Source organism: Ambystoma mexicanum, chromosome 8 (assembly GCF_040938575.1).
Source record: "Ambystoma mexicanum isolate Mex_15411 chromosome 8, UKY_AmexF1_1, whole genome shotgun sequence".
Taxonomy (NCBI): Eukaryota; Metazoa; Chordata; class Amphibia; order Caudata; family Ambystomatidae; genus Ambystoma; species Ambystoma mexicanum.
Genome location: NC_090929.1, coordinates 967,789,190 through 967,810,672, shown reverse-complemented (window position 1 = coordinate 967,810,672; position 21,483 = coordinate 967,789,190). Strand labels below are relative to the sequence as shown.

Below are 21,483 nucleotides of genomic sequence, written 5' to 3'. Positions count from 1 at the left end.
CTTGACCAAGAGAACTAGACAAATGTACTGCCCTACCTCACCATGGGTACTGTCAAGAAATTCTCTTCCAAATCCAATCATATTAACCAATCCATTGGTCTCAAAACCATCCCCAATTGAGCCAAGGTCTCTATTTTGAAGTGTTTATACACAAAACATTTATTCTGGTCCTTATAATTGAAAACCTTTGTCTTTCTTCTTCACTGCAAAAATGTTTCCTTTTACCCCACCCGAGAAAACAGACAACTTTCCATTTCCCATTTGATCAACAACTTTCTTGTTTGATTAGCCTTTGTCCTTTACCTGATACAGACATCTCTTTTCTCAGGGATAAGCTGATCAGGGAATACATGAACTCCAGTCTGAACCCTCTGTCAGTTTGCAGGATCTTGATAAAGCTTACACCAGTTGTCCAAAACAAAACTGATGGATGGCCCAGATACATCCATAGGAGAACTACCTTGACTCCTGACATTAATGTCCTCTAGAACCAGACCCTGATCCTTTGTCCCCATTTAGGGAAGAAGATGGGATAAAAAGCGCTGCATTCTTGTCCCCTGATTGCAAGCAAGGTCCATCGTTCTTTAAGCAAGGCCGTTTGAGTGGCCTCCAACATGACCAGCCCTGTGAAAGACTTGAAGAGAAATATCTTCTTCAATGAGCCTTGGGCTTTGTTAGTCACAAGAAGGATGTTAACATTGTTGCCCAAATCCTTTATGATCTGCACCCACTGAATCAATGGACATGGTTAGAATTGTTGCATCATGTTGAGAAGAATGTGTTTTTCTTCTATCCCAGGCTATGGGTTCATTAGCATCACGTCACTTGAAAAGCACCCTCTGCTAATAGTTTCTTGATCCAAAGGGAAACCTTCTGGCTTAGTTTTTCTGCCAGCTCAAACATGCTTGTAAGGGGACCTGCAACATTCAATGTTATATATTGGTAGGTACACCAGGCCCTATCAATTCCCTTTGTCAGATATTGCCAGTATTTGGAAAAGAACAACAACACATTCTTGTTTACCAACTGGCTGCAAGCTTTATTTGCCAGAAGGCTAAGACATTGCAACTGGATGTCTTTATGAACCACATCAGCTAAAGTCACCCTCAAAGCCCAATTAGTACATCCCCTGCTAGTTGCAAGAGAGTCCTTTCTCTGGAATTAGGGTCAAACAGATCTGTTGGATCGAAAATAGGTTCGAAAATAAGACATCTCTTAAGCCAGAATGACCCACCCTGTTTCCTGAGAGTCTTACCCCGACTCATCATCTTTCACCACCTAATGTTTACCCCGATCATCCACCTTTGGAACCAACTAAGGATCTTCCCATGGGAGCATAGGTGACAACGTAAGAGCAAATTCAGATCTTTTACATAGATTGCAGGTCTCCATTTGTCCAAATTATATGTACTATGTAAGAACCTTCTTAAGGGATGCAGCTGCTGCTATTCCAGCACTTGACTTTGTGGGCTGTAGGAGATCAGAGCACACACCTGTATGTACTCTGGGGGCTTTGTTTCCCAGGGGATTTCTTCTCTGAAGACAGGCAGTCTTATTTCACTGGTTCTGGAACTATCAACCTCTAAAGATGTAACTCCTGGGTCACTTCTTACAAGTGGCCCACTGCTCTGCCCACTGAGGTAGCAAAGAATTTGGATAGAGCTTGAATGCTCTTAGCAAATGTTCTAGTATGTGCGAAAAAGACAGAGAAGTGCACAAACCTCAATAACTCATGTCTTTCATCATCAGGGTTTTGCAATTCCCTATTGGCAATACAAGCTACAACATGGGTCTGGGCCCTGGCCATTTGTATTCACTTTCACAGTACACATGGTGTGCCTCAAGACAATTCACATTGGATGAATGCTACTTGTATTGCATCCTTGAAATCCCTTTTCCTAAAATAATATGACCCCAGGTGTACCTAGACTCACAGGAACGTTCCTTTCATCTGTCATACCAGTGAGCCGAGGCACTGGTGATCCTCACATGTTACAAAAATAAAGTGTAAGTAGGTGGATGTAATCCACTGTAAGCTGCACACAAAATGGTAAGAAGATAATAATAATAATAATTAGGCATTTATATAGCGCTACGAACCCTCAGGTATCTGAGCGCTGCTTATTATTACCCACGGTGTGTGGTGCTCATTTATCGACCTCGGAAGGATGAAAGGCTGAGTTTGGCCCTGCCGAGATTCGAACCTGCGTTAACAGGCTCTGCACGGATGTCAGAGCGAGCGCTCTACTCGCTGTGCCACTTGACCGGATGTGTGAATGATTCTGCACTCGTTGTTAGCCAATAACATGTGTAGACCTCCAAATGTGTCCCTAAACTTGGCATTAAAAACACCTACAACATATGTGATGTAAAGGTGCAGAAATAAAGTCAGGATATAAAGGTGCCATGCTTGTTGGTGTAGACATTTATTGAACTTAAAATGAGGAAGAATCCTACCTGTCTGTATAATTAAGAGGATTTTCCATACCTGAAACTAAACTAAGGATGTTGTCGGATTGTCCATCAAAACTATACAGTGCACTGCCCTATCTCCTAAACCTATTTCCATCAATTGCACTTCAACCAAAAACCTATAAATAAAAGTTTCCCCTGCTTATAACAGGGGCACTCCCTCCTTCGGGATGCTTCAAGCAGTTCAAAGTTCCAAAACAATATTGGGAAGGTGTCTCTCTTTCCTAAGTGTTTCTCAGGTTCTCTTTATCAATAGTCTTATTTATCACAGTTCTATCTTCTACGAAAGGATATGACTCCTTTCTGCAGATCTACTTGTGACTTACGGTAAAAGGAAATGTATTGTTCTTGTGGTTTAGGCACATGGGATTTGACATATGCTCTTTGATCCTTTAGGCTGTTTGGAGAATGGTTCAACAGATTCCTCTCTCTCCTCCCTTGCTTCTCTTAACTTGCCAAGTACATCCTGTGGATCGCTTTCATACAGAAGTTCAAATGGGGAGAACCCCAGGGATGCCTGTGGGGCCTTTCCAATTGGAAAGAGGGCCCATAAGATCATCATGTCCCAATTATTACCATCTGCCTCTATGAGATTTATTAGGGCACTCCTAAAGTTCTTATTAAAGTGTTCAACTAAGGCATCTGTCTGTGGATGATACATGGATGTTTGTATGGTTCATATTTGCTGAATTTGTTTGACTTCTCCCATGATCTTGCTAAAAAGAAAGTAGAGCCATGATCAGTTAGAATTTTCTTGGGGAAACTTACTCAGGATAGGAACGGGATGAAATGTTTTAATATTTGTTGGGTTGTGTTGTTGTGCATAGTTAAAGCCTCAGGGTATTCGGTGTCATAATCCAGGATTACCAGAATATATTTATTTGCCAATCTAGAGGGTTCAATTGTCTCTATGATCTCCATACCTATCCTAGGGACGGGTATATCTATAATAGGTATGGGTTGTAGTGGAGCCGGGGAAGGATGGAGTGGGGTCATTTTCTGAGAGATTGAACAAGATGTAAGAAACCCTTTCATTTCTGTATAAACCCCAGGCCAATAAAACCTATTCACCACTTGGCATTGTGACCAAGCAGTACTCAAATGTCCAGAAATGACTTGAGAGTGGGAAATCTCTAATACAACTCTTCTGTTATTTCTGGGAACTACCATTTGTGAATGAGGGACTTCCTCTGAGTTGTTATCTCCCCTATATAATATTCCTTGTTTAATGAAGAAGAAGGGGCCCCTTTTTTCTCCACCCTCATCTTTGGGGATCACCTTTAGGAGTGCCTCAGATAAAATTGTGTAGTTTCTCTGTGCAAATGTTGGTCTGGCATGATGTTGTTATCTTCTAAGTTGGGTATTCTGGGAGGTTCAGGGCCTTGGTTGGCCTCTCCAAATCTATTCCTTCCCCATTCAGTGTAGTCTTTTTCCTCTACCTTGAGGAGTTTGGGAAAGAGGGCTCACTCCTGGACCCCTTGGGCAATTTTCTACCCTGCCTTTTACGTGATGTGTATGCTTGCCGTTGTTATGAATTAGCACCTCTACATCCCCACTATAATCAGGATCGACCACTCCAGCCATTACGTCGAGCCCATGCCTCCAGGTCAATCCTGACTTGGAAACTAATGTAATTTATGTTGCTGGAGGGTCAATAATATTAGGTTGGTAGGGACAAGCTCTTTGTCCAAGATCTACCTTTACATATCAGCTAGTGGAGAAATCTAGTCCTATGGTCTAAGGAGTGGTAATGGCGGGGATAGAGGTTCCGTCCCTAAGTCTACTGAACTTAAGGGTCCCCCAGTTTTAAACAATGGGGCAGTATCCACTGCTTACACCATATTTAAGGGTGCAGAAGTAGACTCAGCAGGCAAAGGTGGCATGCTTGTTGTTATAGACCTTTATTGAACTGCAAATATGGAAGAACCATACCTGTCCCTATGACATAGACAGGTTTCCCTACCTCAAACAAAACTAAGGATAAGGCAAGATTGTCTATCAAAAGTATAAGCCACTGTCCTGTATCCTAAACCAATTTCCGTACCTTACATTTCAACAGAAGACCTAGATATAAACTCTACACTGCTTATAACAGGATGACTACCTTCTTCAGGATGCTTTAAGCAGTTTGAAGTTCCAAGATCCCAAACAATATAGGGATGGAGTCTACTTCCCCGAGCATTTCTCAGGTTCTCTTATTCTCAATAGTCTTATATATCACAGTTCTATCTACTGCCAATGGACATGACTCCCTTCCGCTATTCTTCTCGTGATTTATGCCAAAAGGATATCCCCCACCCCCTTGGGCTTCTCATGATTTCGACCAAAAAGTCTTTTCCCATGGACTTTTTCGCAAATTGTGCCAATGTTTCTCTTCCCCTAGTCTTCTTGTATCTTATGCCATAGTTTAGATTCCCCTGGACTTCTCGTGCTTTGTGCCAAATGTTCTCTTGCCCTGGGCTTTGCATCTTGTTCTGTGCGACCTAGACACCTTGTTCAACTCTATATTGTCTCTTAGCTAAATTGGGTTCACTTTCCTGCCAGGCCTCTCTCTTAGTCTCTTTGGGGTGATCTTTTACCCCCTTGGTTCTCAAATGGTCTCTCTCAATGTTTAGGTCCTTGACCCCTCTTTCAGCTGGTAAATGTCTTTTAACTTGGCCTGTTTCACTATCCGGCCATGCAATTCTCTCTATCTCTTTGGGGCGCTTTTTCACCCCTTCTGTTCTCAACCTGTATCTCTCTTCGGTCCCAGTGGGACAAAGAAGATGGCTCTGCACTTCTTCCCAACCTCAGCGTCTGGGGACTCCCTGTGCCTTCCCAATTCCCCTCTGCATAACATTGTACTTCGTCTGGAAGGGTTCCAGTCCTCTGCATCTCCAGCAAGCTTTTGAAGCTTTCCCTGGGCTCTTGCCTTCTTCCTTCGGTTCTCAGCTGCTCCACCACACTGGTTTCTTTCTGCATGTCGGGTCTTGCCTGGACCACTTGAGTGCCGGTCGCCAGTTCTTTCCATAACCAGGTAAGTCATGGTTCTTCCCCTTCTTGTCTTTCTCCACTTTTCTGCTCCAGGCTTTCAGGTCTGCCACGGGACATCTCCATGGCACTCCCCCCGGTGTGAGGCAGGACAGACTCTCAGGAGAGTCCCTTGTCAGTTTTTATGCCCTGGTTTCTTCCTAGCTTCCAATAGCAAGCACATTTGTATCAGTTCCACACAGGGCTCTGCATTGCCCTGCTCTTCCTCATGGGACTGTTTTTGGAGTCATCCATATTCACTCTTCCCTCACTCTTCCTCGTTCTAGAGCTATCTGCCTGATATGAGTGGGGAAATTAGAAGAATCAAGAGGAGAAAGGGAGGATGGGGTATCTAAGCCCTATTTGTAGGGCTAGATGACTCATATCTGACAGCAGGATGGTGTGTTTACCATGTTCTCCCTCGACATCCCACACTTCTCCCTCAGACGGGGTCCCCACGTATGGGATCCTCCCACTGATTGCCACCCCTAGGGGGACTATCGGGTAGTGGCCTCATCTCCCTAGCCCCATGGGAAAGGCCCCCCTCATGGGGAGAAGTGATGACATTGAGGATACATACAGTCATCCATATTCACTATTACCTCACTCTTCCTATCCATAGTCTTATCTGCCTGATATACATATTTACTATACATGAGGAAATTATTAGAGGCAGGTTGATAAAGGGAGGATGGGGGTATCCGAGTCCTATATATAGGTCTGAATGACTCATGTCTAAAGGTATGATGATATGTATACTGCGTTCTCCCTTGACAGTCCTCACATCTCCCTTAGAGGGAGTCCCCATCCATGGGTTCCTCCCAGTGAGTGCCATCCCCAGGGCGACTATTGGGTTGTGGTCTCACTTCCCTGGCCCCATGGGACGGGGCCCCCTCCTAGGGAGAAGTAGCACATCAAAGGATTTGTCACAGTGAACATTACAAATATACTAGCCCTCTAAATGAACAATCCTAAAACTCACCATCCAACAAAATCAATTCAACGTGGTACTTAACAAAATCATGATGTGCATTGCTGCCCGGCAGTATGAAAACTTGAGGGCCTTGACTGGTTATTCACTTTATGTTTGAAGATGTTACTGGATCGGTCAGTAATCCTGTGATACTATATTGACGTCTGATATTTAGTTCATGGTTGAGAAATATTTTGTTTGTGTGTACCTTTCTTACTGCTTGGGAAACATAAATGAAAAGGAAATGCATAATATGAAACCTCCCTGCCATGACATAGAATTTCACCACCATCTTCGACAAAAAGAAACCCGCTTGGATATATTTTTTTTTTTGGGGGGGGTTTATTAAACAAAATCAACTTTAGCAATATACAATATATAAATAGGTACATGTGTGGCTCATATAATTTGGGGCAAACAAAATGGTCTGTAACACAAAATAATATTATGGTAAAGGCTGTATTATGCATACCCATCGTCCTATCTCATCTTAGTGGTTTATAACTAAGGTAATCACGTGACGTTATAATTGGTTTTTAAACATTAGCCATCAGACCATCGTCAATGACATTTTACCATTCAGAATTCTCCAAACCGTGTTGCTGCACAGATCAGCTATAGTAAACCATTTCCAAAGATGGGTTCAGCACAACACACCCCACAACTATTGTGGTCCCCAAAGGATAAAGAACATCGTGGTGACCATACCAAATTAGTGTATTTCTTTTACCAATTGTTAATGTGCGAGTTAGAGCATTAATAGAGTTGATTATTGTATGAAATCGTTATTATGTTGGTGCTTATATAACCTGTTCTTTTGAAATCCACCTAGTCACGCTTTTTTCCTGGTTGCAGGATGAAAATGGGATATTTCATGAGTATTGTATCAGTAAGGTTCTTGAATGTTCATCAGATTTTCAAATAAAATGTATAATTTGCATTGACTTGGCGATCCTTCTACTCAGCACAAACAGTTTAGGCCATGGTTTCCCCATGATCACTGATGGAAGTTAATTATTTCATTTTTCAATGTTCCTTTTCCCAAACAATTTCCCTCGTCAATATTGCCTAACCTGGGTACACTTGTTCACTTTCGTTGGGTCATAAGGTGGTTAAACTTCCAAGCAGTGGTGTCTTCCCTTGTTAGGGTGTCAGGAAATGTACATCCCAGGATGGCAGCCCTGGTCCCTTCTAGTAGTCTCAAGGACAGTTCCTTGGAATCTACCACTGAGGGTCCTCTGAACTGCAGGTTTGTTTTCATTAGTTCCTATTCTGCATTCAGTCCAGGGGGGCTCAGTTGGATCAGTAAGGGTGAGTAGCTGACCTGGACTGATTCTATTGACAGCATGTAAATGGAGATTATTAGTTCTGCTATTGGTCCCTCCAAGTTGACTGTGATCTTTGGGATGACTCTCTTTGCACACAATTATGTTTCCTATGTAAGCAATTGTAGTTTTACACAATCAAATTTATGCCAATTTATGCCAAATCTTATCGATTTTGGTAGCATTGGATGTTAAAACATTTGTATCTTTGTGTTTTTACCAAAGCATTATCACTACAGTATGTTTTCCCCCGCAATTGTGTTACAAATTTCTTGCTGCAAAATGCAAGGGGAGAGTTCCCAACACCCAACTCTCACACAGACCGCACAGTCTGCCTATCAATATTGTGCCATCAACAACAACAACAAAAAATCTTTGGAGGCAACATTTAGATACACAATGTGCAGTTAAGAAAATCTGCAGTGAAATTATATCAGCTAAAACACTGGATACCTTGTTTATTAATGTCTGGTTAGGAATAATGATTGACATATTTACACTAACCAATTTTAATGTATTGATGTATTAAAAATGGCTGCTGGATGCATTCCAGATGGTGTGTTAGTAGGCGAACGTTAAATGACACTATTTGCCAACATTCATTTTACATTATCTAAGGTGATAGTTAAGTGACATGTAATTATAATTGCTCTTTAATTACGGGCTTAATACCAATGAGTGTTTTTTAAGCACGGTATCGGGATTCAAACCAGTGTTGTTCTGCATTGTCTTGCTTCCAAGACAAATGCGTTGCCCCTGAGCTATCCTTCCTCCCCATGCCATGGGTCTAGCACTATGTCCTTGAGTGAGGATTCCAGTCTTAGTCTGAACTAGAATAACATAGATCTCCTTTAGCCGCCCCTCCCCATCCAGTGTATTGCTGCTGCATTAAGTTCCCTCTGAGCATCAGTCCTCAAAGGGAACATATAACCTAGGCATTTCTTCAAACAAAGCACTAAGACAACACACATTGGCAATGCCAACAGTTTGGGCTTCTGTGTGGGCATGGGAAAGGCACTTGCCAGGCACTGCCGTAGTGGTATTAACTGGACATTGACAGCAGCAGGTGAAAAATGGTGCGAGTACCTGGTCATCAAATAGCAGTGCCTGGAAAATGCCTAATAAGTATGCAAAAGCCACAACTGTTGGCTTTGCCAATGCTTGTTTTGAAGAGGAGTTCAGTGATGGACACACATTACGCTTATAAATCGAGTGACTGAAGGCAGACCTGGTTAACACATTTCTATTACATCACTAGCAGTTTACAGCTCGAATTAAGTCATAGCCCTCAGAGGACTTCTTTGAAAACACAATAGCAGCCACTTTGAGTACAACGTTTAATGGTAAGGCTTCATTAAATTGAGCTCAACGAGTTCCCATGAGGAGTTGCTTTGGGCGGAAAGGGGCATGGACTGGATGGGAATTGTCATAGGGATTAGCATGGCCATAGGCAGTTAATGTGCGGGCAAACAACCAAACAGCAACTACAAGCTGTGTCCCTCCTCATATAGCAGTTCTCCCTCTCTGTAATCTAATGCAATATTTTCAGCTTATAAGCACCATCTAATAGCCCAAACTAAAAAAGACCATGTTTTGTGTATGCAATTTCTGAGCTTTTTCCATTGTAAAAAAAAGAAGGGACACCATGTTAATTAATATTGCACTTGGCACTAGCAATTATGTGCGCTTTTAAAGTATTCGTTCTGTAGTATATTTTAAACTAACTAGTCTACTGTGGCATTTCTATGAAAAATCCCATTGTTTTTTTTTATATTTGTTTTGCCCGTGCAGTCCATGCCAACAGTTAACGTGCAACATTGTTTGAACCAGTGCTGTGCATAATTGCATTTTACTCCATTTAAATGTCGTTTTCTTTTCACATTTTAATGTACACATATTAAACTCCTTACAATCTACAAGTCTAGCTCCATGGAGTCCTGCTGTGCCACCATGTCACAGCCCAAAGTGTGCTGTACCTCACACCATTGTCTTATTGGGCATCTCAGTCATAGAGGTGTCTCAGATCCCCTTCTCCAAGTCAGCATCTGATTTAGAGGGTCGTTTGGTACTCTCAGGAGGATTACGGTGTCCTCATCAGCACACATACTCAGTGCACCTCTGCAGGAGTCCACCGTTTATTGGCCTATCCCCTCACCATTGGTATCTGGTCATCTTCACGTATCATGAAAGCAGCACCAGGGTACGTACACCCCAGGTTTCTTTGGGCCGCGTTTCAATTGGAATGATATGATAAGTCATTTATAGCGTGCCTGTACAAAAGTTTTCTAGGCTCGACAAGACAAGAGAGGGCAGACAGAAGGAGAACAAAACTAACGATGTTACTAGGCCTTGTGTCATTGAGATTTTAAGAGACATACGCAAAAGTTCAGGGGCGCTGGGAGGGAAAGTGCCAGGGGGAGAGAAAGGGGAAGTGCAATTAGGGCAGCAATGCTCTGGTAAGTGCAGCCAATCAGGTGGCTCTGGGTAATTGCAAGGGCCAGGGGACTGTAGGGTTTCAGATAAAACAACCAAATGCACGGTAGGCCTGGAGGTGGAGCAGGGGCTACTGGTCAAGGGGAAGCCTGGTACCAATGACACTCTGAGGGTAGCCAGGCAGCCAGTGAGCACAGCATACCGGTTGGTTAGAAGAGGAGAGAGAGAGAGAAAGCATAAGCGAAAAGGAGGGTCTTGAGCTGCTTCTGTAACTTCAGATGGTCTGGCTCAAGTTTGAGAGGGGCAAGGAGGGCCTTCCAGAGGGAGGAACCTGCAGAGAAGAGAGATCTACCCCCACTCTTTGCCTGGAGAAGTGTCTGACCCTCAAAGAGTTGGAGGTGGCTGAGCGAAGGGCTTGAGAAAGGTGTTTAGAAAGAGAGAGATGGATGTAATACAGACCCTGGCCCCAGAAAGCCTTGTTGACAATGCAGCGGGTCTTGGACTTGATCCTTGCAGCCACCAGGAGCCAGTGGAGAGATTTCAGGGCTGGAGAGACACTGTCCCTGGGATTCATGCCAAGGGCACTTCTCGCAGTCCTGTTCTAGATTAGTTGTAGAGGGCAGAGAGTAGAGGAAGGCAGCTTGAGAAAGAGGCTTTTGTAGTTGTCCAGCCTAGAGAGAAATAGTGCTCTGGAGACAGTGAACTTATGAGGAAAAGTGAGGAAAGGAAGAATACCTCCAAGAAGGTGCAGCTGGTAGTGGGCCTTCTTGGCAAGGTCCATGATGTGAGGAGTGAAGGAGAGAGTGGAGTCAAAGATAACACCAAGGCTTTTAGCCTCACAGAAATGCAAAGGAAGAGGGCCCAAGGAGGGCAGCCAGAGTGAGAGAGGGAAAGCGGGAGCAGGGGTCCCAATGAGAAGGATCTCAGTCTTGCTGGCATTAAGGCAGAGATCGGTGAAGGCACACCACTCCTGATTTGAGGATAGACAGTCAGGAATGAGCGAGAGAGGAGAGAAGGCTGAGGGTAGCCTGAAGGGGAGTTGAGTGTTATCCGCATAACACTGAAAGTTAGAGGAGAAGGTAGAGATAAGGTGGGCCAAAGGGGACAAGTAGACATTGAGGAGCCAGGGTGAGAGGTAAGAGCCCTGGGGAAAACCACATGTGGGGAGAAAGGTGGTGGAGAGAAAGGACCCAAGTTGGACCTGGAAGGGTCGGTCCTGGAGGAAGGTGGTCAATCAGGCCAGCGCCTGGTTTGTGATGCCCAGGTTCTCACAGAGATGATTGATCAGGGTGGCATGATTGGCTGTGTCAAAAGCAGAGGAAAGATGAAGGAGGATGAGGACAGAAGGAAGGCTAGAATCAAGATTAGTGAGCAGATCTTCAAATGTGTTCAGGAGATCAGTTTCCATGCCTCTGGCTTCTCTGAAGCCAGACAGATGGTCATGGAGACAATCAACAGATTCAAGTTGGAGAGTAAGCTGGGAGAAGGCCAGCTTTTCCAGGAGAGGAGGGCCAAGAGAGGTAAATGGAGAGGAAGAGAAGAGAGAGGGCAGGATGTCCTGAATTCTATTGGTGAAATGAGATGCCAGAGCCATACAGAGGGCCTGGGAGAGAACAGGAGAGGTAGAGACTGCAGAAGGATTGGCCAGCTCCTTGCAGATTTTAAAGAGTTTGGCCTTGTTGTTAGAGGCTGCAGTGACGTGGACTTGGATGTGGGATCTCTTCTTGGTCAGGACAGAGAGTCTGTAATTGCCTTTGGAGCAGGTGGCAGGCCAGTTTGTCAGAGGAGGTAGGCTTCAGATGGATTTTCATGGCACGGGCAAGGACATACAGAGAGATAGAGATAGAAAGATGCTCTGTCATGGTGTGAGTCAGCCACAGTCATAAAAGGAGCAGAGAAAGTAGCAGCAAAGACCTCCACTGGCACACGCTTCATGGACATAATGACCAAGATGGTAGGTGGCAGTGCTGGAGTAGGCTTCACCTGGGGGACAGAGAGCTTCAGGAGAGAGGAGGGCAGATAGTGGTCAGTCCAAGAGAGAGGAGTGGTGATAGGGTTTGAGATGGGGATGTCTGAGGAGATGAGAACATCCAAGGTGTGTCTGGCAGAGTGTGTCGGACTAGAAGGTAGAATGGAAAGAGAGAGCGTGTCGCAGAGGTTGTGGAAGAGCCCAGAGGAGGGATTAGAAGCATCCAGATGGATGTTGAGGTCTCTGAGGAGGAGAAGTTGAGAGGTAGAGTCAAGGAGAGAAGGGGAGATATCAGCTCACTCTGAGAGGAAGAGAGTAACTGGACCAGGTGGCCTGCAGATGGTGACCACTCAGAGAAAAAACAAGAAAGATAGAGAGCCTGCAGACAAGGCATTCAAAGGAGGAGTAGGCCTGTGTAGGAATGACAGAAACACGATCCCGCTCCGGAAAGATCAGAGCTACTCCACCTGCGGGACGGTGGGTTTGGGGTTCGGAGAGGATCTTGCAGCCATCAGGGAGAAGGGTGTTAAAACTTGTGACAGAGCTGGCCATGAACCATTTCTCGGTGAGAGCAAGGACATACAGGTCAAGTTCTTCAAGGAGGTGGTGGATGTCAGAGGAGTGTGTGACAGCAGAGAGAGAGTTGAGAGTAGCAATGTGGAGCAGGTTGCCACATTTGAAAGACTTCTGTGGAGGGGTACAAGCTTGGGGTATGTCCTACAGAGGTGGTAGAGTGGCTTGAGAGTTGGCAGTGAAGGTAGAAGTAGATGGCAAAGTAGCCAGAGAGGATGAGGAGGGTGCTAGAGTGGTGGCATAAGAAGGGGGAATGATTTTCCCACTCCAGTTGCCTTTGCTTGTCATACAAGAGCAGCATGTGGAAGTAATTATTATACAGCATTTGTTGCAATGCAGTATGTCACCATCAGTTATTAATAAGTTGTAGTACATAAGTGGACATTTACAACATCTTGTCTGCACTTCATGCCAATCAACCAGTAATCATTACACTATCTTTCCATGATGTGTGTCAATGTCATGCACTAGTGTTCCTATATAAACGTTTCTCTCCATTGTGCATTCCAGTAATCAATATGATGGCACATATGCTAGAAGCACTGGTCCATTTGATGGGAAACAATATTCTATCACTACTCCACATCTGTAGCACAGTCCATTTCATGCTTCAACAGAGTAGGGCAGGTTTCCTCTCTGGTTGACACAAGTGGCACACTATGGCTTCAGAAGAATCCCCCCTTCCCTTGAGGAGCCTCCCTACTGGTTAATTCTCCCACTGGGTGTTCCAGGTCTCACTTGTACTGTGCTTCCTGGCATGATCTGCAGTTCCTCATGAGTATACATGAACTCGCACCAAGGGACATTTGTGAAGATCATGTACAGACTGTCTTCAAAATTGTGGCCACTACATCCACTCAAAGTCTGAGGACCCACTGATATCCATGACACATAATTGTGAGCCTTGGGTTGGGTCTTCAGTCTCTTGCCTTAGACATCACACTTCCTCTCACTGTCCTCTTTTGATCAGGATGCTGCCAGGGGGGGAATCTCCACCAAGATATGTTTTCATGCTGAAATAACGTTGGTTATAGAAGTATCACAGTTGTTTCCCTTAAACAAATATTCAAATTCAGAAAAATACAGTTGCTATGGTTTCAGCACAGGAAAAATTAAAAAACAATACACATGGTCAAATGATGTTCTGTAAAACCACAAAAACAGTTCAATCAAGGACGTACACGTTGCATCTGGTGTCAGATGCAGGATCATAGCATTTGATAGGCTTGATGGGAACTCACAGTAAAGGTAGTATGAGCAAGTCGAATAGCTCCAGGGGGATAAAGCAGAGCACAAAGTTGAATAAAGAAGTGAGGTACTCTGGCTTGATTTAGCATTCACCCAAGCAGGTGTCCTGTTCCGAGTCCACCTCCCCTTTCACCTCACCTGACTCCTCCGATGTACGTACACAAGGATCGGTCTCAAACTTGCCTGGCTTCTCCTTAGTCCTTGGAACCCTGCTTTTCTGTGTTCTGGCCTTCTTTTCGTGAAGATAAGGTCTGGCCCCTCCGGAGGCCACCGTGACAGAAGAGTGGACCTATCACCGGGGAACCCCAGGGGGCCAGCCTCAGTTCTAGGGAAAAAGCCCGAAGGCGGAAAAAACCCTAGTCCATAGATGGGTTCGGAAGGTAGGTCCTTTAGATGGTTCAGAACTATAATTTGCAGTTCCAAGATGTCAGGGGTGATGACGTAGATAGTGTGTTCGAAGGCAGGAATCAAAGAGGCAAAAAAGCAAGGTAAAGGAGTAAAGGGGTAGCTGACCCTGAGATAAGGGTAGAAAAGGAAAGTATCGAAAAGGGAAAAGGGAAACAGTAATTAGAAAGGGCTACTGTACCAAAGTCTCAAGTAGTCTGAAGCAGCGCTAACCCCCTGCGGCGAAACGGAAAGGAACAACTCGCCAGAAGATATTACGCCGAGAAGGTAGACAAAGGTAGAAAAGTAAAAAAGGCTTGAGAAACGCCGCGGCGACCAGCACAGCGCTTCCGTGTTTGTAAAAGAAAGAAATACCAGTCAGAAGGGTTGAAGGAACAGCCGATAGCAAGTCCAGTAAGAAAGCTCCTGTTTCCAGACGCGCAAACACAGTGCGAGAAGCACCCTCGCGGCCGGAGTCCCAGGTTGAAGTAAGGTAAGTGGAAGTTTAGAGCAAAGAAAGAAATAGCGAAGCGGAAGGGTAGTGCAACAGATGTAACAGCTGCACTCGTGGACGCAGAGAAAAACTGTAGCGAATACGGAGATAATAGAAAGGTAAGGAATAGGGATAAAGGGAAGGAACCAGGGGAAATGAGGACTAGGAGGTATACACAGGAAGGCGATAATCCAAAGTCGGAGCGTTGAGAGAGAATGAAATAACAGATACAACGCGCCGAAAAGTGGGCGGAGCCGGATTATATAAACTCAGCGTCATGATGGGCGCCATGTTGGGTGAGGACTAGACCGATCACCGGCGGAACCGCCAGCGATACCAATGTTTCCAATCTTGGGTCCTGACAGCAGGTGCCTGTGAATGAAGATCTTCAAAAACACATAACATTTCTGAGTACATGTTGGAGGTAGTTGTCTTAATGCTTTGTGTTGCTTAAAGGAAAGTGCTTGAACAAGCTGATCAATTTTGTTTTGATCTGTCAATCTTTGCAGTCAAAGCAATCATTTAGTATCCCTAGATCCCCTTATTGAATTAATAGTTTATAAAGCACTGGCAACAATAAAACACTAGGTCCGGTGTACTCACAAACATCCTCTAAGTGTCCAAAAAGTGTGGTTTGATTTTGGCTGAGATTTGCATTGCTCAGCGGCACAGCCCAACACTTGAAGCAGCCCCAACGAAAAAATGCTTCAGTTTTAAAAATAGTGGTGTTTCCAAGTCACAGCAAATAATCTGTTATTCCTAATCGCACCAAGCAGCAGCAATATAGCTAAAACAGAGAATTATTTAAATAGCACTTCATCGTGCTCCTAACAAACACACGTTTATTTTCTCATTGATTACCACCAGTGGTAATCTGACAGTTCTCCTCATCTCAGGCTCATTGTTGTCACTGTGGGAGCAGCAAGGAATGTACTCAAATATCATTGGCCGTATTTCAGTATAAATACACCCACCTGTGAAAAGTATGTTTTACCATTTTTTTACTCATAATGAGGATGGGAATGTTGATGTAAAATACCACTACTATAAATAACTATAATACATGAAAGGGTCACATCTGAACCTTTAATGCATTACATGGTGAACATGGGCATCAAAGATGCCCCCTTTATCACCCTATCATGTCCTACTAGAAAAAGTGTGTTCCTTCTATTCCAGTGAAGTGGTGGAATTCCCGTTGGTATAGGTAAATACATTTTACATGCATCATGTAAGATTTTAGAAGTTTTACCTCTATCTATTTGGTGGAGTTAAAAACGAAGGTATTCCAAGGTGCGTTAACCGTGTTTACCATCAGCAGCATTCCAAGGGAATAATGGTGGGATTATATACTGTCCCAGCCCTGTAATATTTTGGATGGTTAAATAGTTGTAATTTGTGCTACTAGCACCACATGTGTAATGAGACCCCATAAGAAAGCAGTTTGCACTTCTCACACCAGGAACTTGGGTTGAAATGAGTTTCAAATGGTGAATTCTAAAGCACATTCGACAAGTACCGATTGTAGCACATGGTTGGTGCAAAAAGCAATGTGTAGGGATGTTTGGGAACACTACTGCATGGAATCATTGTGAAAAGCAGACACTGTGCCAATCATGCATTTTCAAGAAACTTGAGCCAGTTGCAATGCCCAAAAACCTGATGAAAACAAAAAAGCAATCACACGAGTTGGAGAACTTCAAGAATACATTTTTAGAAAAGGATTTTAATGTCATGGATTGTAATGGAAATGTTATCAGCACCAATGATATGGGGCATTAACTGCCATTGGGTGTCATTACTTGGGCATTTTAGTCAAACATCCCAATTCCGAATAAATAAAAGGAAACTGAAGACACACCTCTTTGCATCTTATGATCAAAGTTAGACACTTGTCTTTCACTCACTTGGCCCATGAGCAACAGTACCAGGTCCCACATTTGGCAATACTGCACTGTACATGACTCGGAGCATAACCTAACTTGCTATTCGAGCATGTGCTTGAGCTATGTTAGGTGGATCTGCGAATGTGACCTGAACATTGCCTTTGGTTGACTATACCATGCATTGGAAGCAATAGCTGGCATTAGAAGGCATCACTCAGGTTTTGGAGGGGTGCCTTTGAATATGATTGTGGCACCTGCACATGCAAAGATGTATCTTTAATACCTTAAGTGCTGGGCTATTATTCCTTTCTCTGTGAATCATACGAAAAAATAAGTCTTGTCTGTAACACTAACCAAAACATTTCTATAACGCACACAAAGAAATCTATTCAAAATCTAATGGTGTTGTCAAGGTTTATTTGTCAAGGCAATTTGGGTTTTCATTTTCCACCATACTAGCCCCTTCCCTCACTTACTCTAGTCTCATGTGTGTTTAATGCATCTTATAGAAGAGTTGAGAGTCATGTGAAATAGAAGCCTGTATATTCAATGGTATCAGGTACCATTATCCCCACAAATAATGTCGCCATATGTATGGTTGCCGGGAAAGGCCATAGGCGACATTATTTGTGAGGATAATTTATGGGGCAAATGGGAGTGGGGATTGCGGGGGTGTCCCCCTTTCGCTTTAAAAAAATATGGGGGTTGCAGGGGTGTCCCTCGCAGGTTACTTGGGTTAATAACGCTGCAAAAAAACGGTGCCATTATTGTATGGCAAAATGTTTGCCGGGATATTAACACATGGAAGCCATTTATTAGGGTTTACTGAATTGATAATTTTATTTCTTCAATTTGTTTTCTTTTGAAGTGCATATCTAGGTCAGTCTTTATGGTATTGACTGTTATTCTTTTGACTGTCGGTTGTTTTATACATTTTACCGAAAAATCAAAACTGTAACCACAAGATGACATCATTGAGATACTGCACTAACACTTGTGTCTATTATTGTTAAGGTAAACTGGTCATGATTGTTGCGGAGTACATGGAGAACGGCTCCCTTGACACGTTCCTCAAGGTAACAAACACAGACACATTATGTGTCAATATGGTTTTTGATAGTCATGGCATTTTTAGGTTTGGTCAACTTCAAATGTTGAATCCTCGAAGACAACAGCAATAATTGTGTCCTTACACAGAAGGCAACGACCCGGGTTTGCGATGTATAATCTGTTGTGCACAGAATAGTGGCTGCCTGGCATGGCATTATAACTGGCAATATAATTTAAGGTAATAATAAAGATCATGTTGCGGGACACACATTGTGATGCAATGAGCAGAACATAGTAACTCTTCTTCTCCATGTATGGGTTGTAAGTGCTAATTACCCATAATGCCTTTCAGGTTGCCATCCATTGCCATTTGAGGGGTTTGGTGCTACTTGTGCTCCATGATAGACATTTCCTGTTGCCTGGTAAACTGTAACCAATAATTGAGACAAAATTCAAAACTCTGCCGTTGAAAACTGGCAATGTGAGGGCTAATAGTCTGTGTACATTTTCATGCGCTTTCAAGTGACATAGTTTAATCCACAGGGTAACTTTTCATGGCTGTATTTGGCAAAATCCAGATGGTTTCAGTTCAATTGAGAAGGTTAAATAGGAAAAGGGCTAGTGGATTGTTGGTTTTGGCAGGAACGGAACATGTATGGCTATGTAAGAGCAGGCTTGGAAAGTGCTACGTCCAACACACAAGTACTGCAATCCTAAAACAAGTAAATCCTCATATTCATAATATAATAACAGATGCTGCTATTTTATGCCAATGGATGTCAAAAATGCAAAGTACTGCCATCTCATGGAAATAGATGGTGTTCAGGGACTGGCGAGACACGCATTCACAACGTTACTGATGGAGAGCCGTGCACCCACTTCTATACATGACAATATCCCTGCAACATCTGGTGACACCAGAAGCACAAAGGAGGTTTCCCAGAAGCTACAGCTACTATCCCTGCAAACCGGCTATTGCCATGACTGACGGTCACACTTCACCCTTTCTGGCATCTTCATAAAATATCGACAAAGATCGAATGCACCCAGTCACAGTGACTACAGGTCAAAAAAGATAGTATAGTGATAAAAACGGTTCTATGTGAAAATACCTCTTTGTTAAAGGTTTTAAGAGAAAAAGACCGACTCTCTTTTGATCGGAAAACTGGCATTCTAAAGGTCTTTTGCTCTTGAGACCTTTAAAATGCAGTTTTCCTTTTTTTTATATAAATCGTGTGTGGCAAGGGCATGAGAGTTCGAATTAGAAAGACCCCTCTGTGCAGTCACAGAGCAGTCTTTCTAAATCGGTCCATTAGTGAAAAGATCTGCAGGCACTTTCCTTGTGAGGGCTGCGCAATTGACCATTGTAATATCAAGCTAATAACATTGCTAAACTAAACTTACAAAAGAAGTGCAGTACTGATAAATTGGGTTAGCAATGCCACTTTAGAAATTTACCATACATTTGCATTTAAACAAAAACATGAAAACAACAATTGTACGTCCGTGACGAAATTACTTCTGCTCTGTAGGAATATAAGGACGAGAAGTGGTGAAGCTGCCTACTCAGCCTCTACACTCCTACAAACATTTGTGATCCCAATCATTAAGGTAAAACAGGAGCAGCTAATTGATATAACTTTTTCACCATTGTCCAAGGGAAGGCTATACTTTCAGAAGGTGTGCAAATATGATCCATTGGCACTCAAACAGCAAAGTACAACAGTCCAAAATAAAAGGAATGTCCATTCAAAGTTCTGATAACATATATATAGTTTAAATAAACACACCAATGTACAAATAACTATACACTATATAACAAAAAAGCCACCCTGTAAAGGAAAGAGAGAAATACAGAGGGGTTTTCAACAGATATTTTCTTGGAGGAAAAATGTGCAAAAGGGACATAGCCAGTCCCTAGGGTTCCAGAAGTGGACCTGGTTCACAAGCACTCTTAAAGGTTCCCTACACCAATATTTTGAATTTTGACATGTTAATTCAGGTGCACGCAGGCAATGAGCCTGGACCACCAGGAGCAGTTCAAAACTTTGGCTGCTGCAGTGATTCGAAGTCCATTGCGCGCTGCACTGGTGCTCGATCTGACCAGCTGCCAAAACTCTACTGGGGCGCTATGGCATCAATCCAGTTTCAAGATGCAAACACAGCGGTTCAGTGTCAAGTGAGTGCTAAAAGCAGCACCAGTGGTTCCCGTTGGCTTGGGGGCATCGACTGTAGCTTGAGGTGTTTCAAGTGGTGAAAACAGGGATGCTAGCTGCTCTGGCTCTCAGGATGCAGTGACGCCCACTGGGGGGCACTTGGACAAGGTGACACCTTTCAGTCTCAGTTTTCCCAGCATCCGGAGGTCTTCAGCAGAGGGAAAGGGCTTGACCCTCAACAAGAGTCACCCTAACATGTGCTGGCGGTGGATAGGGAGCAGAGCTTGCCTCTGCCTTGGAGCACTCCTTCTTTTACTCAATGGCTGGGAGCTTTGGAAAGGTCAAACTCTCCCCAAAGAGGTCCAAATAAATGATTCCTTATGTTCTGGATAGTCCAAAAGAGAATCAAATAAGGAGTGAGCAATCACCTCTTTTATTGGCAAATTCACAGGTGACCGGACAAAAGCAAGCATGCCTTAAGAGGTATTACCCAAATTCACAAATGATCAAAACAGAGCCAACTCCCACTATCTGCTGTCCTAATGGGTTGGGTGCAGCATGACAGCCAGTCTACAGAGAATACACATAACCTGCGCTGGGCTTACAGTGCTGACATAAGTATGGTATCAATTTGAAGTGGCTTTTTTTATAATTAAGAGAAATACAATCCACCATATCCTAACTCAAGTTTGACGTATGTTTAAAGATCAGTACTGCTAGCAGGATTGTGATTTCCTATACATATCTAGTTTGGGAACAGGGTGCATATTTTAAATGCACCCCCCTGCAGTGAAGTGACTTGGTTGCAACTGCAACTGACAAGAAGATAACAGTGACCTCTGAACCTGCCCTACGCCACTGGAGATCAGTGCTACAGATCAGGATGCAGCACTGCACATGTGTATACCATGCATTTGGTATAGCGTTTACTAAGAAGGGGGTCCTGGTTAATAGGCCATCCTTTCTGAGATCGAACCACCTGCAACATTTTATCATTAATACAAATATAAAAACAGGTCTACTACACCCTTGCTAGATGGCAATCCTTCACAACCCCATAATGGGATTTAAAGGCAAATGTAATTGTGTCTCTGAATTCCTCTGTAATATAAAACCAGTTTCATGTGCCCTCAAAACTTTCGAAAGTGGCGCTTAACCTAGAAGTACATGCAAGCCCCAGCTGATATGTAATTCAGTTATGATTTTTTAAAGAGTGGAGTGTATTGGGAACATATTTGTGTACCTCTATCTGATATTCACAGCGAGAAATACACAATTTGCAGGTTATGCACTGGGATGTGCTGACTGAGAAATTACTGGATAGCGTTAAATAATTTCAAAAAATATTAAGTCAATCCTTTCCTTGTTGTAATCCTTAGATGGACAATCCTCACTAAGGGACTCTGATTTACACAGCGTTTTCCTATGGGATTGTGCCATGCTTCTGTGAGTCAGGCCATAAAACAAACTACAAGTTCATGTCATTTCCATTATTTACTGCCTGCTTTTATT

The 21,483-nt window shown here is 43.4% G+C and overlaps 1 protein-coding gene across 1 annotated transcript in view; it reads left to right on the top strand.

Moving 5' to 3' along the window:
• EPHA8 (EPH receptor A8) overlaps positions 1–21,483 on the top strand; it is a 1,837,897-nt gene that overhangs the window by 1,730,589 nt on the left and 85,825 nt on the right. Inside the window, exon 12 of the mRNA XM_069610879.1 lies at positions 17,780–17,841. Coding sequence (XP_069466980.1) covers positions 17,780–17,841 — 62 coding nt within the window. The remainder of the gene's footprint in view (positions 1–17,779; positions 17,842–21,483) is intronic.